At 55.9% G+C, this 18,245-nt stretch overlaps 1 protein-coding gene across 3 annotated transcripts; it reads left to right on the plus strand.

Annotated features, from left to right (window-relative positions):
• Nucleotides 1-7,951: 7,951 nt before the first annotated feature.
• On the plus strand, nucleotides 7,952-16,593 carry SEMA6C (semaphorin 6C; the record flags this gene model as incomplete). 3 transcript variants are annotated; one of them, XM_082865732.1, is made up of 18 exons in its annotated part: nucleotides 7,952-8,069; nucleotides 9,648-9,762; nucleotides 10,047-10,110; nucleotides 10,267-10,323; nucleotides 10,686-10,787; nucleotides 11,013-11,103; nucleotides 11,311-11,430; nucleotides 11,610-11,698; nucleotides 12,029-12,246; nucleotides 12,531-12,662; nucleotides 12,936-13,088; nucleotides 13,329-13,502; nucleotides 13,772-13,918; nucleotides 14,212-14,289; nucleotides 14,414-14,469; nucleotides 14,649-14,693; nucleotides 15,049-15,144; nucleotides 15,548-16,593. In XM_082865732.1, the coding sequence occupies 18 exons, from the start codon at nucleotides 7,952-7,954 to the stop codon at nucleotides 16,591-16,593; spliced, it is 2,901 nt and encodes a 966-aa protein (XP_082721858.1). The 3 variants fall into 3 exon arrangements, with proteins under 3 accessions (XP_082721858.1, XP_082721859.1, XP_082721860.1); XM_082865733.1 differs by lacking the exon at nucleotides 15,049-15,144; XM_082865734.1 differs by lacking the exon at nucleotides 11,311-11,430.
• Nucleotides 16,594-18,245: the final 1,652 nt, after the last annotated feature.

Consider the following 18,245-nt stretch of genomic DNA (forward strand, 5'->3'; position numbering starts at 1 on the left):
GCGTTTCTGGCCATGTGGAGGAGGAGCAAACAGTCTTAACTACATATATTCTAGACTCTGGGGTCCTCACTGTTCACCTGGACAATTAAGTTCACAGTGCTTCCTCTGAGCAAGCAAAAATCTGGTTAAATGATGTCTTGAAGGTAGCTAAGGACATGACCTAGGAAACACCAACATTTAAGGAGAGGTCAGAAAGGCTGAGAAAGAGAGGCCACATCAATAGAAGTGAAGCCATTCATTCATTTAAAAAATGTATCTATTAAGTCCCTAGTCTTTGTTGAAAGAAAGAGGGACTCAGGAGCCAAAAGAGGAGAGTATTTCAAGGAAGGAAGGGTCAACAGGGCCAAATGCCATAAAGAGGGCCAAAGGATAAAGACTGAAGAGCTATTCATTGAATGTGACAAGGAGGTCATTAGTGGCCTGGATGAGAACAATCTCAATGGAGTGATGGGGGGCCAAAATGAAAATGATTGAGAAGTGATTGAGAAGGGGGAGAAATGGGTACAGCAAGAATAGATGACTCTACAAATTTAGCTGTGAAGGAAAGAGAGAAATTGAGTGTTGACTAAATACAAGCAAGGATTAAGAGAAAGTTTAGAATTTTTTTTTCATTTGATCATGGGAGATATTTGAGCATGTTTATATGCAGAAGGGAAGATGTCAGTAGAAAAGGAGAGATTAGAAATAAAGGAAGGAGAAAGTATTTGAAGACATGTGGCATAAAGCACCTAAGTAGGAGCTATAGAGTCAGATTTGTTCAACCAATGTGTTACTAGTTAATAGCTGCAATGTGCCAGGCACTGTGCTGACTGCAAAGGATAACTGCAGTGAGAGAGACTAGACTGCTGGGTCCTGTGTGAATGGAGCTTACAGTAAAGCCGAAAGGTGAACCTTAGACAAGCAGTACAGACGCCCCACCTGCTGGGATGAGAGAGATGTGAGAATGCTCTAGAGGGCAAAATGTGGGTAGGATGCTCACTTTATTATCTCTATTTTTCTCTGAAGATGGATGTGGGTTCTGCTAAGATGAGCAAGGAAGCTGTGAGGAAAGGAACTTGAGAAAGGATTTCACACAGCTACTTGTAGGGGTTAGGAGAGGGTAATTTTCCAAGCTTGGAGATCCTGAGTTTATTAAAGGCTCCAATCTGTGGGACTGTGATTTTCTCCAGAAGACCCTGGGGAGTAGGATTTGTCCTTTGAAACAGCTCTAAGGCTCTTCCATTTCTTTCCATACCCAATGCCACCATCCTTGTCTCACTGCCTCTCTCCCCTCATCCTTGAACCTTCCTGTTTTCTCCCCAGGTCTCCTTATCTTGCTAAAATAAAGCATTTTGACAGTAACACCTTTATTCAAGAACTCGAAATTATGTCCTTTTCCTATGAAATTTTTTAACCTACCCACCTTGGTATTCCAGGCCTTCCATAGTTTGTCTCCCTCTTCCCCTGTCCTCTGCTTCTAACTAGTATCTCTCTTACATATCAATCACACAGGCCCTTTTGCTATCCATGCTTCAGGCTCCATGTTTACCAAGTAAAAGCTTTTGCTGAAAGTATCTTCTTTGGAAGATTTTCTCCTTTCTTTTGCACCAAGCCAACTCCCACCAAAGTTCTCCCTGCCTCCGTGATGAAATGTATCCAACATCTTTCCCTGCAGTTATTATGAAGAGCACTTATTGTCTTTTCTTTCATTTATGAATTATATTCAATGTAGCTTTGGGGGGGGCTTTTTTTTTAAAGACTTGGTATTGTTTTTTTTTTTATTTTTTTAATTTACTTTTGGCTGCATTGGGTCTTCATTGGTGCACACAGGCTTTCTCTAGATGTGGCGAGTGGGGGCTACTCCTTGTTGTGGTGCATTGGCTTCTCATTGCATTGGCTTTTCTTGTTGTGGAGCACAGGCGTGGGCTTCAGTAGTTGTGGCACAACGGCTCAGTAGTTGCGGCGCACAGGCTTAGTTGCTCCACGGCATGTGGGATCTTCCCAGACTAGGGCTCGAACCGGTGTCCCCTGCATTGGCAGGCAGATTCTTAACCACTGCACCACCAGGGAAGTCCCTTGGTATTGCTTTTTAATCATTTAGTACATGTAAGTCTTGTTTTAGTTCAAATAGATGGTCATTTTCTTAAAGACTGGGACTATATCCCACAGTGGGTTGTATTTGAAGTAAGTGCTTAATATGTATTGGATTGAATTGAGATTTTAGTTGGACCCTAAAACTTTAAATGAGTTATACCTTAATCCCCATTCACTAATCTATTCAATAAGCACATATTTTAATATCTAAGCCCTGTGCTAGGAGCTGGGGACATTTCTTTCAATCTCTGAGTGCCTCTATATTTTGAGGTGTCTTTCTCCCAAAAACCTCTTTCCAGCCTTTAAAACAGCCCCGACTGACCACTGAATTACATTGGACCCAAGACCCCCCTGCAGTTAACTTTGTGTAAGTATTGTTCCATTGTTTCTGATTCTGTTTATCTCATTGGTTCACCTTCCATTTCTGTCTCTGTGATTGTGTGTGTATATGTTTATATCTCTTGTTTACTTTGGGGCTTAGCCCAGTCAGTGATGCTACGCACCCTGATCTCAGTCCATTAAAGACTGTCCGGAAGTAGCAAACCCCTGCCCCTCTTTTCCTTCAGTCCAGAGACCAGGCCATGTTTGTGTGTGTGTGTGTGTGTGTGTGTGTGTGTGTGTGTGTGCGCCCGCTTAGATATAAAACTATCCAATAATGCCAATGTCTCCCATGCCACCCACTATCCTAGGAATTTTGAGAACGTCTTTTGTCCCAGTCCCCACACAGGGAAGAATCTTAGCAGGTGGGAGCCAAGCAGTGATGTTTGAAGTAGCCTCATTCTTCCTCCCCACTGACATTCCTGGAATCAAAGGGTCTTTATGGAGGGTGGGGATGGAGAAGGAGCAGTTAGTTCTGCTCTTTGGAGGGATGTCCAGGGCCCTCTGAGGAAAGACCGAACATCACTAATCCTTGTCGGCGGGGCAGTAAGTCTATGTGGTGCTGGGGCAGCTGGTTACTTTCCCTCTTTCAGGTCTCCGTGTTGCTCCTCTTCCTGTGTGACTCTCTGAGTCAGTTGGTCCCGATCTCCACATCTCTCTTTTGGTTTCAGCCCCACTCACCTGTCCTCTTCCATCAACCAACATCCTCACTGCTGGCCACCCTGGCTTCCTGGCTCCTTAGTTCCTAGCCAACTGGCCCAACCCCATCTTGCTTTGACAGTAGGGGTGGGAGGGGAGATGATGGGGGTAAGGAAAACTTCCTGGCGACATCTTCCTTTCCTTTCCCAGGCCTCGAGTCTTCAAGTGCATGCTAGGCCTCCCTTATCCGGGTCAGGATGAACCAGAGGAGGCACAAGGGAAGAAATAAAGGGGTTGATTTAAAAAGAGTAGAGAGGAGGAACAGAGGTTTGGGGGCAGAGTAGGGGAGAGGTGTACCCAGGAGCAAGGTAGCCAAAGACATTGGAGAGGAGAAAGGAGAGAGGGAGGGTCACGCCGGCTCTGACAGCCCAGCCCAGCCGAGGTCCTCGGGTTTCCTGTCTCTCCTCCCAGCTGCTGTTCCTTCCTCTCTTGTTGTGAGATTTCTCCCCAGGGCCTCTCCATGTTAAAGCGTGTGACCCCCTCCTCTGTCCGGGTCTCAGCGACTGTCCGTGGATCTCGCGCCTGGCTTCGGTCTCCAGCTCAACCTCCCGGCCAGGCCTTCTCGGTGGGCGGTGCTCCTGGCGCCCCTCCTCCTCCGAGGGCTATTGGTGGAGAGGTGTCGAGAAGGCGGTGTCTAGCCGGCCTCCGAGAGTCGGATTAGTTGTGCAGACCCCGAGGCGGGCCGGAGGCGGGTCCGGCCAGGAGGCGGGCGGGGCGGCTGGGGCCCGGCCCAGAGCTCCGGGCGGTCGCATTGTTTTCCTCCGCGGAGCCGCGGCGGGAGTGGGGTTTGCGACTGGGACCCAGGGCTCACCCGACCTGACAGCGCCCGGGAGCCCAGATCCAAGCTCCATCCAATTCAGACATTCATCACGTCTCGCTAGAGCCCCAACCACCGATTGCGAACTCGGCGCGGTGCGCGGCCGCTGCCCGCCCGCTGAGATCTCTATTCCACTGACCCGGATCTCGGAGCAAGTACCCCGGAGCAGGGCTGGGGCTGCAGGGCGTCGGGGAGGATCGGGGCGCCTAAGGCTGGGGGCAAGCTTCCGAAGTGCCAGAGGGACCCGCCTGGGAGGGTGCCAGAGCGATGTGTGCTTGGTTGACGGAGAGGGTCAGCGGAGTTGGGGTGCGTGGAGGGAAGAGGGGACCGTGGCCGAGCCCCGTCACGGGGGACTGTGGGGCGCAGGGTCTGGGCACCTCTTGCGACCCGGCTTCTCTGAGTCGCATCCCTTGGATTGGGGAGCGCGAAAGGGATTATTTGAGGCGCGCACCGTACAGAGGGTGGAAAACCTGGTCTCTTTCCTCTCCAGCAGAGAAATTAAGGCTTCGAGACCCGTGGAGAACTGGACCCTCTCGTTGCCCCTGCAGGGATGGGAAGGGGAACACGTCGTTCCAGACTTTGGTGTTACAGCTGCACCTCTGTCCTTGTGCAAGCGGGAGTCTGAGCACCTCCCAGGGGGTTGGCTTGGGCATAGAGTCGGGAATGGGGCCCCTGAGAAACACCAGTCCTAGTGCCCATATCCTTCCTTCACCCCACTCGCCCTGGGGCTTTGTTAGACCGAGGTCTCCCAAGGAGGAGAGCCCAGCTGGCGACTGCATCTCGAGCCCGCGGACCCGCTCAGCCCTGGCCCCAGGCCCGCCCTCATCGGTTCCAAGCCTCTGGCCCTGTTTCTCTGGCCTCAGAGACCCGCCTCCACTCCCCAACCCCCGCTCCCATCCCCATTCGGTCTGCGCCTGCAGGCCCCTCCAGCCCCTCCTCCCGCTAACGTGGCTCTGGGACCCGGTCCCGGCCCAGACTCTCCTACCCGCCCCTCTCGGAGCCCCAGATCCAGTGAGGGGGAGACACGTAGAGCCCCTGGCCTCAGGCCCACCTCATGCGAGGCTCTAGACACCTGGATTATCCTCGTTGGGGGCTGGGTGGGAGGGAGGGTAGGTAGCAAGCCTGGGGCTGAGAGCTAAGGGTGGGGGGGAACTGTCTTGGAGAAGGGAACGTGCCCGTTCCGTGAGGCTCCTTGGCGCGCCCCCCGCTCCTTAGAGGAAGGTGGACTGGGGCGGGCGACCAGCCCGAGGGCTTCCTGCTATTGTCCCCCGCCCAGTCTCCCCTTCTCCATCCCTTCCCCAGCCCCCGCTAGAATCTGGCTTTGACCCGGGCCACTCCCCAGAGGTGGCTGCGGGGCCAGGAGGAGACAGAAGGGCTGTTTCCTCTTCGCAGCAAGGGGAGAACCTAGGAAGGGGAGAAAGAGCTGGCCAGGCCTCCCCCATTCGCTCCAAATGGGGGGTATGAAGCAGCTGGGATTGGTCCCGGCAGGGTAAGCCTTTCCCCAAGCCAGGGGTCAGATGGGGGCCGCTCAGATGCTGCTCCCTAAAATCAGCTATGGGAAGTCCCCTTAAAGATATGTCATAGTTAAGTCTAGGGGGCCAATGCAATGGCCAACCAAGTGTTTTTAGAGGCTGGACTAATCCAGTCTAAGGTGGGGGGTAGGGTGGAGAGAGATTGGGTGGGAGGGAGTCAGGGACTGCTCTCAGGGAAGAAGGAAGGGGCTGGGGGGTGCTTGCTATCAGAGCATTTTGCCTAGAAATGAAGAGCATGCAAATGAGATGCAAATTAGCCTCTATTGTCCCCAGCTAGGGAGCTTTTGCTAAGAAGGCTGCTGGATTCTGAAGGTTTTAATGTGGGAGTGGTCGTCATGCCCTCCAAACTCTCCCAGTCACCCCTTTTCCCAAGACTGGTCCTGCAGTTCCAGGAGTTTCTGGGTAGGGGCCAGCCCCAGCCCCTGCCCTCACATCTCTGGGCATGAAGCAGCCAGCACCTTTGTAATCAGGCTCAATGTCAATGTGCCCCCCACTCCCAGGGCAGCATCTCCCCTACCCTAGCTTCATTAGACTTCTCCTGAATGTTCACATTCACTTTTATTGGATGTGGTAAGGAGGTATAGCTCAGCCTCTTCCCTCCTTCTGTCCCTTCTTCCATCAGGTCAGAGGTCTCCTATCCCCCTCAAACCCCCACAGGAGTCACCACCCCAGGTAAGGAAAGGGCAACAGCTCCTGAGGGCAGGGGATGGAAACAGGCATGGCCTGGGAGCAGAAAGAGGGTCTGACTGTTCTCCCCACTTGCCTGAGACTGTTTCCTGGGTGAAGATACCAGTTGCCCAGGGCAACCTGTGGGGGGGTGGGCAGGAGGGGGAGGATAGGAGACAAGCTGTGTCCCTTTCTCTTCCCCTGGGAGCACCAACATCGGAAGCATGGGGCGGGGGTGGCAGAGGGAGGCTTGGCCTTTCAGCACCAGAGGGTCTTTAGCTAGCTGACTGCTCTGCCCCTGGGGAGGGGGTCATCATTAGGTGCTCCTACCCCTTCCCCTCCTCCAGCTCTCTTGGGACCCCATCTGGCGTCAGCCTCCCCACCAGTGATGCTGGATTGGGGATGGGGTACACTTGGGTCCTGGCTCCGAGAGTGGAGTTGTTGGGGAGATGGAATGGGCTAAGCCTGGAAGCCCAGGGTCTCTTCTTTAGGGGACGTGGTGGGACAGGCAACTAAGGATTAGTGAAGGATAACTGTCTGTTCACAGAAAGGAAGGAGTCTCACCCTTCCTGACCTGATTTCCCGAGCCTACTCAGCCCTTCACTTCAACTTCAGGGGAAGGCAGGAAGCTGGTGTACACCTCCCACTGTGGGTTCCAGCCAGGGTCAGCTTGGCTGTGGGAGGCTGATGGAAGCTGATGGGTGGGAAGGAGGGCTGTCTCACTGTCCTTGCCACCATATCTATCTTCTCCTGGACTTTGGGCTACAATCGCCTGGCTGTCATTGAATTATTTATATTTTCATTCCAAGCCAGTCCGAAGAGGGAAGGGAAGGGAAGGGGAGACATGTTCAGCCATATCTCCTCACCAGTATAGCCCCTTCTATGCCTGGCTCCTCATAGCGGGTGGGTCTGCTCTTCCCCACATTAAGCACATGCAGTGGTTCTTTGGAGTCAGGGAGGGAACAGGGGGCTAGGCAGGCTGGGAGGGGGCACAGTGGTCGGGCAGACAGCTGCGGCCAGAGCTAAATTTAGCCTCTGATCTGGCTTTGATGCAGATTCATTTTTGGCTAAGACAGCCCCCCTCCCCCACTCCCCTCCCTACTCACTCAGCTTCTCCCTAGCAATGGGAAGGGCCCCAGAAGCGTGAGCTTAGACCAGGACAAAGACCCCTAGGCTGCCTCCCCCACTCTGTTCTTCCTCAACCCTAGACAATGATGGCTGCTTCGCAGCTGCCTCTACCAGGGCACAGCGCCTAAATTGCTCCCGGGTGCCATGGGGGTCCGTGAGGGAGGGGGGAGGCAGACATGGTGCCCTCTTCCTCCTCCCCAGTGCCAAGGAATCACTATTTATAATTTTAAGGCTTCAGTGTCTAATTATAGCTGAGAAGAGGTCAGCAAGAGGGGGGCCACGAGGTGTCACCTACTGAATGTCCCAGGCCCGGTCAGGAGAGAAGAGAAAAGGCTGAGTGAGAAGGCTGGGAGGGGGAGCAGGCGGGTCCTGTCCTTACCTGGGGTCATGCTGGCAGGCTTCGTACCAGCCAGTTTGGGCCAGTTGGACAGGGAAGGGCCTTGAGTGACAGTGACAGCTGGCTGGGACTGAGGCAGTGCCAGAGAGAGGTTTCTTCTCCCTACTGCACTGGGTCTTCTGGGGATAGACCTGGGAAAGGGTCCGCCTGCTTCAGAAGGTGGAGGAAATATGACCCCTTCCCCCACTTTTCTGTCTTCTCTTTCAGGGCCAGCATATGGGTGAGGGGGCACCCCCTGGGGCCTGAGCTGCCCCACACAGGATGCCCCGTGACCCCCGCTTCATGCCCTTGCTGCTACTGCTGTTGCTGCTCTCACTTCCCCACACCCAGGCTGCCTTTCCCCAGGACCCCCTCCCTCTGCTGACCTCTGACCTGCAAGGTGAGTGCTTGGTACCTCACCCCCTCTATATGAGCTCAGCACTCAGCCTTGGCAGGTAGACACTGAGACCCCTTGTGTGGGTGGCAAGGTGCAGGAAGGCTCTCAGTCTCAAGGAAGCTAAGAGCCTGACCAGAAAAGGGGAGAAGACAGGTAGAGGGAGCTGGCGCCTCAGGTCCGTCACTTCTCATCTGTGGGCCTACTTCCTTCACTTCCGGGCAGCACTGTTCAGTGATAAAGAATGTGGACTCTCGGCCAGACCAGACCTTAGCAGGTTTGAATCCCTGCTAAGCTGCTCACTAGCTGTGTGAGCTCTTCAAGTTATTTAACCTTTCTTTGCCTCAGTCTCCTCATCTGCAAAATGAAGGTAGTCATAGTATTTTACCGGGAATTCCCTGGTGGTCCAACGGTTAGGACTCGGTGCTTTCACTGTGGTGGCCCGGGTTCAATCCCTGGTTGGGGAACTAAGATCCTGCAAGCCATGCAGTGCAGCCAAAAAAAAAAAAAAAAAAAAAATACTACTACTAATAGTATTCTACCTCATAGAGTTATTTAGGGATTAAATGAGGTAATACAGGTAAAGTTCTGAGAACACTGTCTGGCACAAAGTAAATGATTTATATATGTTTGCTATTATTATTAGCTACAAAATGAAGGCTTGGGACTAATTCAGTGGTTCCCAACACCTCTTACCTCCCTCTCCACCACGTTATCACTACCAAGTCTAGGTCCCACCGTGAGGGAAACCACCAGCCAACTTTTCCTGAGAAGGACCTTTATCTATTTGCAAGTTCCTATTATATATGCAGGATTTAGAGTAATTTTAAGGACGAAGGAATGGCAGTTAGGTTATTGGGAGTGACTGCTGGGGGATAGATAAGAGCAGCAAACACATGTGCCAGATGTGGTTCGAAGCACCATACGAATGTTAAATCATCTCTCTCTGAACTCTGGGGTCCCTTTGAACGCTGATGACTGTGGTTTCCATGATCAGGCCAGGTGGATGCTGGAGTTGGTCAGAGGAGGCAGAAACCTTGGAGGGCTGAGGTGGCCTGTGAAGAGCCTTGAGGGGAGGGTGCAAAGAGAGGGCTGGGAGAAATGGGGTGAGTAAATGGTCCACATGGGACAGTGTACAATGTGGGAGTGAAAGGGAATTGCTAGCCTTAAGGCAGTTCCAAGAAGGGGTTGGGCTCAATTCTGGAGTCAGACAGACCTGGATCTCAATTGGGGTGCCTGCCACTTCCAAGCTTAATGAGCTGTGCAAATTTCTTAATGGCTTTAAGCCTCAGTTTCCTCATCTGTAAGATGGGGCCACTGTTAGTACCTACCTCATAGGGTTGTTGTCTGAAGTGAGACAATGCATCTAACATGCTAACATAGTGCTTGGCAGAGGTTAAGTGCTCAGAGTTAGCTGGTATTACATTTATTAATAGCCTTATTAATAGCTTTATTAATACCTCACAACTCATCTCACGTATCCATTTTATGTCCGTGGCTGGGTTTCATCTGGTTGGAGAGGGTGTTGAGGGAGTACGTGGTATTCTGGCTGGCCCTCAGCACCCACCTCTCTGTGCCTTCTAGGTATTTCCCCATTATCCTGGTTCCGGGGCCTGGAGGATGACGCTGTGGTTGCAGAACTTGGGCTGGACTTTCAGAGATTCCTGACCTTGAACCGGACCTTGCTAGTGGCTGCGCGGTAAACTGGCTGTGGCACCATTGTGGGGCTGACAGGCCTGCTGCTGGGCAGGCATGGGACCTGCATGGCCACTGCAACATCTTGCAGGGGACACATGCAGGTGTATAAGCCATGGGACATGGGCATGCTAGGACCCAGAGCACAACTGCCAAGTTGTGGAGTAAGGGGGAGGAGAGAGGGCACTGTTTGTCCCTGAGCAGCTGAACACAGGCAAGGTGGGAGGCTCAGGAGTTCAGGTGGGGATCCATGGCTTGGCTCTGATCCCTCCTTGCCTGTCTCTTCAGGGATCACGTTTTCTCCTTCGATCTTCAAGCCCAAGAAGAAGGGGAGGGGCTAGTGCCCAACAAGGTGAGGGGCTGTGTGGGAGGAGGTTGAGGCATGGGGATGAGGCTGGGAAAGGTCTAACTGGGATCAAGTGGGTAGGCAGAAGACTCCAGGAGGAGCCATAATGTGAGGTGGTTCCGGGTTGCCCCATGATTTTTCCCCTTCTACTTCTCCCGCCAGTATCTAACATGGAGGAGTCAAGACGTGGAGAACTGTGCCGTGCGGGGGAAGCTGACGGTGAGGAGTGGGATGAGAATCTTGAGGGAAGGAGATGACCCTGCCTCTAGGCTCTGTCTAAGTGGCCTCCACTGTGCCCATTTCCCCTCACTTCTCTCATCTTGGTCCACAGAGGAAAATGTACAGGAAAGGGAATTCATGATTTTTAGCTTCCTTTACACACCTCACACAAAAGGAAAGTGAGGCTCTGAGAGGCCAAAGAACTTGCCCAAGGCCACAGAACTAGGAGTAGATAGCTTAGTTGGGACTTCACCCCACACTGCTCTGCCTGGCTCAAGTGGAGCAGCCCTACTTCCTGTGACCCCCACCCCATCCCAGTCCCAGGGAGCCCTGTCACTGACCGAGAATTCTGGACTTTCTAGGACGAGTGCTACAACTACATTCGTGTTCTCGTTCCCTGGGACTCCCAGACACTCCTTGCCTGTGGAACAAACTCATTCAGCCCCGTGTGCCGCAGTTATGGGGTACAAAGGCGAGGGCGGGGCATCAGGACTGGAGTGGGAGAAGAACCCAAGCTGGGCAATCAGTTCAGTGGGGACGGACCAGCAGGGGTAGGGGAACAGGAGTGCCCAGAGGGGAGGGGTCCGGAAGGGGTGGAGCAAGGAGGCAAGGGGACATGAGGAAGTGGGCTATGGAGCCAGACTCGCAACACCCCAAGGGGTCCAAGAACCTGTTTCCTCTGCCTCCAGATAACTTCGCTGCAGCAGGAGGGTGAGGAGCTGAGCGGGCAGGCTCGATGCCCCTTTGATGCCACCCAGTCCAACGTGGCCGTCTTTGCAGGTATGCACCTGGGCATGTGAGCAGCAGGCATGTGGCCGGAGGGAACTCCCACGTTAGCCCCTTTCCTAATTTGGTCTTTCCCCCATGCTCCTGAGTGGAGGGTTAAGGTAGGGGCCAAGGTCAGGCCAAGGGAGGGGTGTGGGAGGCCCAAGAAGAGCCAAGATACGGATCCCTGAGCCCTCCCCTGACCCCACCCTACCCCTCCAGAGGGCAGCCTGTATTCAGCCACAGCCGCGGATTTCCAGGCCAGTGACGCTGTGGTTTACAGAAGCCTTGGGCCTCAGCCCCCACTCCGCTCCGCCAAGTACGACTCCAAGTGGCTCCGAGGTCAGGGCGGGCCTAGGGCAGGGAGGCTGCTCTTGGGGAGGAGGTGCAGGGGGCGGTCGATGGCAGGCAGATGGTGGTAGTGGTGAGCATGTATGCAGAGGGGAGGGGCTGTGGGGGGCCAGGAGTTTCTGAACAGGTGTAATTTCTCTTCCATACCTTTCCTGTCACTCCCCCTTCAGAGCCACACTTTGTCCACGCTTTGGAGCATGGAGACCACGTCTACTTCTTCTTCCGAGAAGTCTCTGTGGAGGATGCCCGGCTGGGGAGGGTAAGGAAGTGGGCACCAGGGGTGGGTAGCTAGAGGGCTCTGCTGGATGGTGAGGAGCCAGTCATTCAGGGGAGATTAGGGGCTCCTGGCCCTAATCTCCACAACGCAATCTCCTGGACTCTGAGGCCCCCAACTTGGAGTAGCCCCCAGGCCTCTGCCCCCGCATCCTGCTAGGTCCCTCACCTTGACCCACATTGACCGACACACCCTTCCTTTGCTGTGCCCCTAACATTTGTCTCTTGGTGCTCTAACTCACCTCATTGCTCTCACCCTGCTGGCCCTGGGGCTCTCTCTCACCATTCTCCTCGTCTCCAACTCTCCCACACACAGGTACAGTTCTCCCGTGTGGCCCGTGTGTGTAAGCGTGACATGGGCGGCTCACCTCGGGCCTTGGACCGCCACTGGACATCTTTCCTGAAACTGCGGCTCAACTGCTCTGTCCCTGGGGACTCTACCTTCTATTTTGACGTCTTACAGGCCTTGACAGGGCCTGTGAACTTGTATGGCCGCTCTGCTCTCTTTGGGGTCTTCACCACCCAGACCAATAGGTTGGTACCAGACTAACCAATGTGGCCCCATCTGTCCCCTGCCCCACCAGCATCCAGGTTCCTCTCTCAGCGCCTATTGATGAGGGCAGTGAGCGGAAGCTCCCTTCAAAGCCAGTTTGCTGTTCTGCCCACCGTTTTTCTCCTAGCGTGGCCCACAGGGGCTGCCCCACCCTCTCAGGCTCCGCCCTAATACGGTATATGAAGGGGAGCTGCCATGTCTTACCTAGGAGGAACTGTGCTGTCCCTTCCAACACCTAGCCCGCATCCTTTTCTGGCTCCCTCAGCATCCCCGGCTCTGCGGTCTGTGCCTTCTACCTGGATGATATTGAGCGTGGGTTTGAGGGAAAGTTCAAGGAGCAGAGGAGTCTGGATGGGGCCTGGACTCCTGTGTCTGAGGACAGGGTCCCCTCCCCCAGGTACGCAGGGTGGGCGTGGCCTTTGTGGAGGTAGAAACAAGCAGTGTCTGCTCCCCAAATGGGATTATGAGGAGAGGGCAAGGTGTCCAAGGCCTGGGGAGGGGGCTGTAGAGGGTTGGCAGCAGGGAAGGGAAGCAGTAGTGTGAATGTCTGTGTGTAGGCGGAACAAGGGTTACCAATCATGTTTGGGAGCAGTGGGTAGGTGGTGGTCACAGAGCCTAACTAAGCCCCAGCTCCCTGCCCTAAGGCTCTCTCTTCCTTTGTGTCCACCAGGCCAGGATCCTGTGCAGGAGTAGGTGTAGCTGCATTGTTCCCCTCTTCTCGAGACCTCCCTGATGATGTCCTGACCTTCATCAAGGCTCACCCACTCCTGGACCCTGCCGTGCCACCTGCCACCCATCAACCTCTGCTTACCTTCACCAGCAGGTATGGGGCTAGAAAATGCTGACCACTGCCTTCCCCGCCTCAGCCACTCTTTCCCTGACCCCACAAGGTAAATCATATTGGTAGGAGGAAGAACCCGTGAAAGTGGAAGGGAGAGAGCTAAGAAGGAAACACTGGGCTGGGGGAAGGGCAGAGAAGGGGGTACCCAGACACATGCGCTGTCCTTGAAACACTCAAGCTTCCACTGGTCAGGCTGTCCTGACCTGAGGCCTATCCCTCCAGGGCCCTACTGACCCAGGTAGCTGTGGATGGCATGGCTGGTCCTTACAGTAATACCACAGTCCTGTTCCTTGGCTCCAACGATGGGACAGTGCTGAAGGTGCTGCCCCCATGGGGGCAATCTGGGGGCCCTGAGCCCATTCTGTTGGAAGAGATCGATGCCTACAGCCCCTCCCGGTGAGCCCTTTGTCCAGCAGGCCCCCTGCAGAGCAGGGATGGGATGTGGAGTGGTAGATGGGGATATGGGGATGGGGTGGGGACTCCAATATTGGAAGTTGTGGGGAAGAGAGAGGGCCTTGGTGAGAAGCTGGACACTGTGTTGGGGCAGAGTAGCCCTGAGTTGTACTCAGTTGCTTGTATGCCTCCCCCGCTTCTGTTCTTTAACTCACCCAGGGAAAAAGGAGCCTCACCTGCTCCATCTCTGATTCCTTCTGGCCTCACCCTAGGTGCAGTGGGAAGCGGGCAGCCCAAACAGCACGGCGGGTCACAGGGCTGGAGCTGGACACTGAAGGTCACAGGCTCTTTGTGGCTTTTTCTGGCTGTATCATCTACCTCCCTCTCAGTCGATGTGCCCGGCATGGGGCCTGTCGGAGGTGAGAGGGACCTGAGGTCAGGCCCTGCCTGGGTGGGCTCTGGGCCTGCAGGCACACAGGAACACAGGCATAGTGGGTGGCAGGGAAACGCAGGGGATGGTTTGGGGGGTGGGTATCTCAAGCATTCTGCAGGTGGGCAGTAACCAGGGACTGGACTAGGGATTGGGGTGGATAGGATGGGAGTATCAGGCTAAGAGCCTCCTGCAGGCCAGGGTGAGAGTGGAAGAGGCAGGGGAATGGAATGTGATGAGGGTGGAGAGGGTCCCAGCCTCACATGACTCAGTTTTCCCTAGGAGCTGTCTGGCTTCTCAGGACCCATACTGTGGATGGGACAGCTCCAGAGGCTGTGTGGATATCAGGGGACCTGGTGGGTAAGTGAGAGGCTCGTGGATCTCCTGAGGAGAAAGTTCCCCACTAAGAGAGGAAGCTGAGGGCTCGGGTGGGGGATGGGGGCAAGACGTATACCTGCACTGAGCCACCTCCATTTCCTCCTAGGATTGATGTGCATCCAGCCGGGAACCAGGAATCCATGGAGCACGATGACTGCCAAGGTAAACAGAAGCGGCAGGGGTAGCTGTAGCCATTGTTGCGCATGGCTCTGACGGCCATAGACACCATCCCAGGTGTGGGCTTTTGTCTTTCTCTCCTTCTGTGGTACAGTCATGCCCATCAGTTCTTCATGAAGCTTCCCTCTGCCCCTATCTTCACCCTCTCTCTCCCTTTTTCATAGATGGAGCTACTGGGAGTCAGTCTGGCACAGGGGATTCTGCTTATGGTGAGTTCTATTGTCCCAACTTCACCTTGCTCAGCCCACACTCACCCAAGTCTGTGCCCCATGGCAGCAGCAGACCAGCACCCTAGACACCCTGAGAGAGTCTCAAAAAAGGGTTAGCATCCTCCAAATACCTAGCATAGGGCTCAGTGCTTGGCACATAATAGGGTGCTTAACAGATAGTTTTTGAACAAATAAATGAAAGAGTGCCTTGCATAGTGAGCCCTCGCCCATTTCCAGACCTTTCCAGACCATTTCTGGACCTTTGGGCTCCAAAGGGGGTGCGGGAACCCGCTGAATGGGTATCAGAGGTGGAGAGCAGGAGCCTCACTGGCTCTGACCTGGTCTCTGTCACCAGTGCTTCTGAGTCCTGGCCCTTCCCCTGAGACCCCAAGCCCCCCCAGTGATGCCCACCCCCGGCCCCAGTCTTCCACTCTTGGAGCTCACACTCAGGGTAAGGGGGCTGGCTGGGAGGGATAGGAGTGAAGTGTGGGGCTGCTGATTCTTGAAGAATTCTAAGCCCCTCACTGATCGCTGTTTGGTGCTCACTAATAATGCCTGTTTGGAGCCTCCCCTCCCAGCCCCGCCTCCCTCAGCACGGGCAGAGTTTGGCAGTTGTTCTTGGCATGGCTACAGGGGCCAGAGCTGGGATGGGGACTCCCCAGGCCCAAGCTCTAGCTTGCGTGTGAAAGGTAGTTCGGTGGGTTGTGTGTGTTGAGGGGTCAGGGGAGGTGATTCCTAAAGAGGGTCAAAGCTGCGTTGGAGCTGAGCAGCAGCAGGAGAGAGGCGACACTTCGGAACCTGCCATCCCGCTAGCCCACCTTCCCTGAGCCTCCCTCCTTCTTCTCGGTCGGCAGGCGTGCGACGGGACCTCCCGCCAGCCTCAGTCTCCCGCGCTGTCCCCATCCCACTCCTCCTGGCCTGTGTAGCCGCAGCCTTCGCCCTGGGCGCCTCGGTCTCTGGCCTCCTGGTCTCCTGCGCTTGTCGCCGCGCCCACAGACGTCGGAGCAAGGATATCGAGACTGCGGGGCTCCCGCGCCCTCTCTCCCTTCGCAGCTTGGCCCGTCTGCACGGGGCGGGCCCAGAGCCGCAGCCAACGTCCAAGGACGGAGGGGGCGCACAGACACCCCAGCTCTACACCACCTTCCTGCCTCCTCCCGAGGGCGTACCCCCGCCAGAGCTGGCTTGCCTGCCCACCCCGGAGTCCACGCCGGAGCTGCCGGTCAAGCACCTCCGCCACGCCGGGGGTCCCTGGGAGTGGAACCAGAACGGGAACAACGCCAAGGAGGGCCGGGGCCGCGCCCGGGGCGGGAACACGGCGGGCGGCCCCGCGCCGCGCGTGCTGGTGAGGCCGCCGCCGCCCGGCTGTCCCGGGCAGGCCGTGGAAGTCACCACCCTGGAGGAACTGCTGCGCTACCTGCACGGCCCGCAGCCGCCCAGGAAGGAGGTCGAGCCCCCGGCCGCCGCCCCTTTCACCTCGCGGGCGCTGCCGCCCGAGCCCGCCCCCGCCCCCACCCTCTTTGCCGGCCCCTGCCTGCTCCCCCGGGACTGTGCCACGCCTCGGAGGCTGGACGTGCCCCCGGAGGGCAAGCGCCCGGCCCCCGCCACCCGGCCTGCTCTCTCCGCCCCAGCTCCCCGGCTCGGGGTGGGCGGCAGCCGGAGGTTGCCCTTCTCCACGCACCGTGCACCCCCCGCGCTGCTCACCCGAGTCCCCTCGGGAGGCCCCTCCAGGTACTCCGGGGGTGCCGGGAGACACCTCCTGTACCTGGGCCGGCCTGAGGGGCACCGGGGCCGCGCCCTGAAGAGGGTGGACGTCGAGAAGCCCCAGGTGCCCCTGAAGCCGCCCCTCGTCGGGCCTTCCTCGCAGTCGGCCGTCCCTAGTGGCAACCATTTTAACTTTTAAAGGGAGCTGCTCCAAGGCCTCAAATGGTAGCCTCGAGGCCCATGCCCTCAGAGGCCGTGAGCGTGGACGCATCTCCAAGGACAGATCACCTCCCTCTCTCCTTGTTCCACACCTCCAGCCTTCCTGGACTCTGAGAGTCTCCCGGGGTCCCCTCCCGCCCCGGGTTTATTTATTGACTGCCGACTGTCTTTCCCCCGTCCTCGAGAGAGGAGTGGGAGGTGAGAAGCTCGCCTCCTCAGTGAGCCAGCTTTTCGGGGGGAACTGGCACACTCCCACTCCCCCACCTCCCTCAGCCAAGCTGCCTTAACTCGCCCCTCCGGGCCTCCACAGACTGGGCCCCGGGCGGGCCGCACGGCGGACGGACGGGGCTGCGCCACGCCCGTTGTGTAGAGTCCTCGGGCCTCCTGGGACGTGCCTCCTCCTACTGTGTAGGAGCCTCCCCTTCCCAATACAGCTGTGTCCCCGAGCCGCTGCCTGACTTTACTCGCGGAGGGGGCGGGGCGGGAGTCGGTCGGCTGCTCTGAGCCCTTTTTCTCCAGAATCTCTGCCTTCAACTTGGCCTTGAGCTCTCTCCCGAGTAATTGGGATGGCTGCGCTCCCACAGGGGTTTATCACGAAAGATTTCCTGAAGGAGGCAAGCTAAGAAATGGTGCGTGGAGATGAACCAGGACCCAGGAGACCCCGGGTAGAATTTAGGTGGGGTTAGGGAGGGTACTCCGAGCACGTTTCTGGACCGAGATAAGAGGGACTTTTTCGTAGAATGCTCTATGGGGTGGGGGGAGGGTATTTTTGGAGAAATAAAATGAAGCTGCAGTGTAAGTGACTGAAGTTTCACATCAGGAAATCTTGTCATAAAGGGAATTTGGCTGGAAAAACCTGGGTCGCAAGAGGGGTAGGCTGCAAAAAAAAACCCCAGCAAAGTACTGGTGAAGTTAGGGGTTTGCCCCAGCAGTTCCCTAAGGAGCAGTTCCCCTTCGCGGAGCCAGAGGGGTGCCGAGAAGCGTATTTTATTGCACGCATGCGTAGCCTCCTCTCAAGGACTCCCAGGCCGCACTCGAGCCCCGCGCGCCGAAGATCAGCTAGCGTGTGTCGTGAGGTTCCTCTGGCCCGGGCTGGGTGCAGATACCTGTCCATTACTCCCGGGGGCCAATGAGAGGGACGAGCAGGACGGCCTGCCCCGCCCACTGCCTGGAGCGAAAGACCTCGCGCGGGCGGTGGCTGCTTTTGCGGATTTAGAAGTCTCGTTTTTACCGGCGCGTGGCGGGGATATCCACCGGGTTGGAGCCCTAGGCCGCCCTGCCGCTGGCGCCTCCTGGAGGCCAGACCACGCCTTGCAGCTAAGGAAGCCTCGCCAGTTCCTCTCCGGGTTTTTTGCCTAAAAGTCCTCGACAGGAATCCGCTGGGAACAGTTTGAAGAACCCTGAGATGGTTTCCAGCTCCGCCCTTTACGCTTGTGATCCTGCCTAGTCAAAGCTCTACCCTAAGCCTCCGTTTCCCCACCTGAAAAATGGGGTTGAGAGGCTCAAGTACGATAATGTACGTGAAAACCCTTTCTAAAGGAGAAAACATGGTATCTTGTGAGATGGTGGTTCCTTCAAACTCACCCTGGGCTATTATTCCTAACTTTGCGATCTGCTTCTACTCAACAATCC

The sequence above is a fragment of the Leucopleurus acutus genome, assembly GCF_964270905.1.
Source record: "Leucopleurus acutus genome assembly, chromosome: 2".
Lineage (NCBI taxonomy): Eukaryota > Metazoa > Chordata > Mammalia > Artiodactyla > Delphinidae > Leucopleurus > Leucopleurus acutus.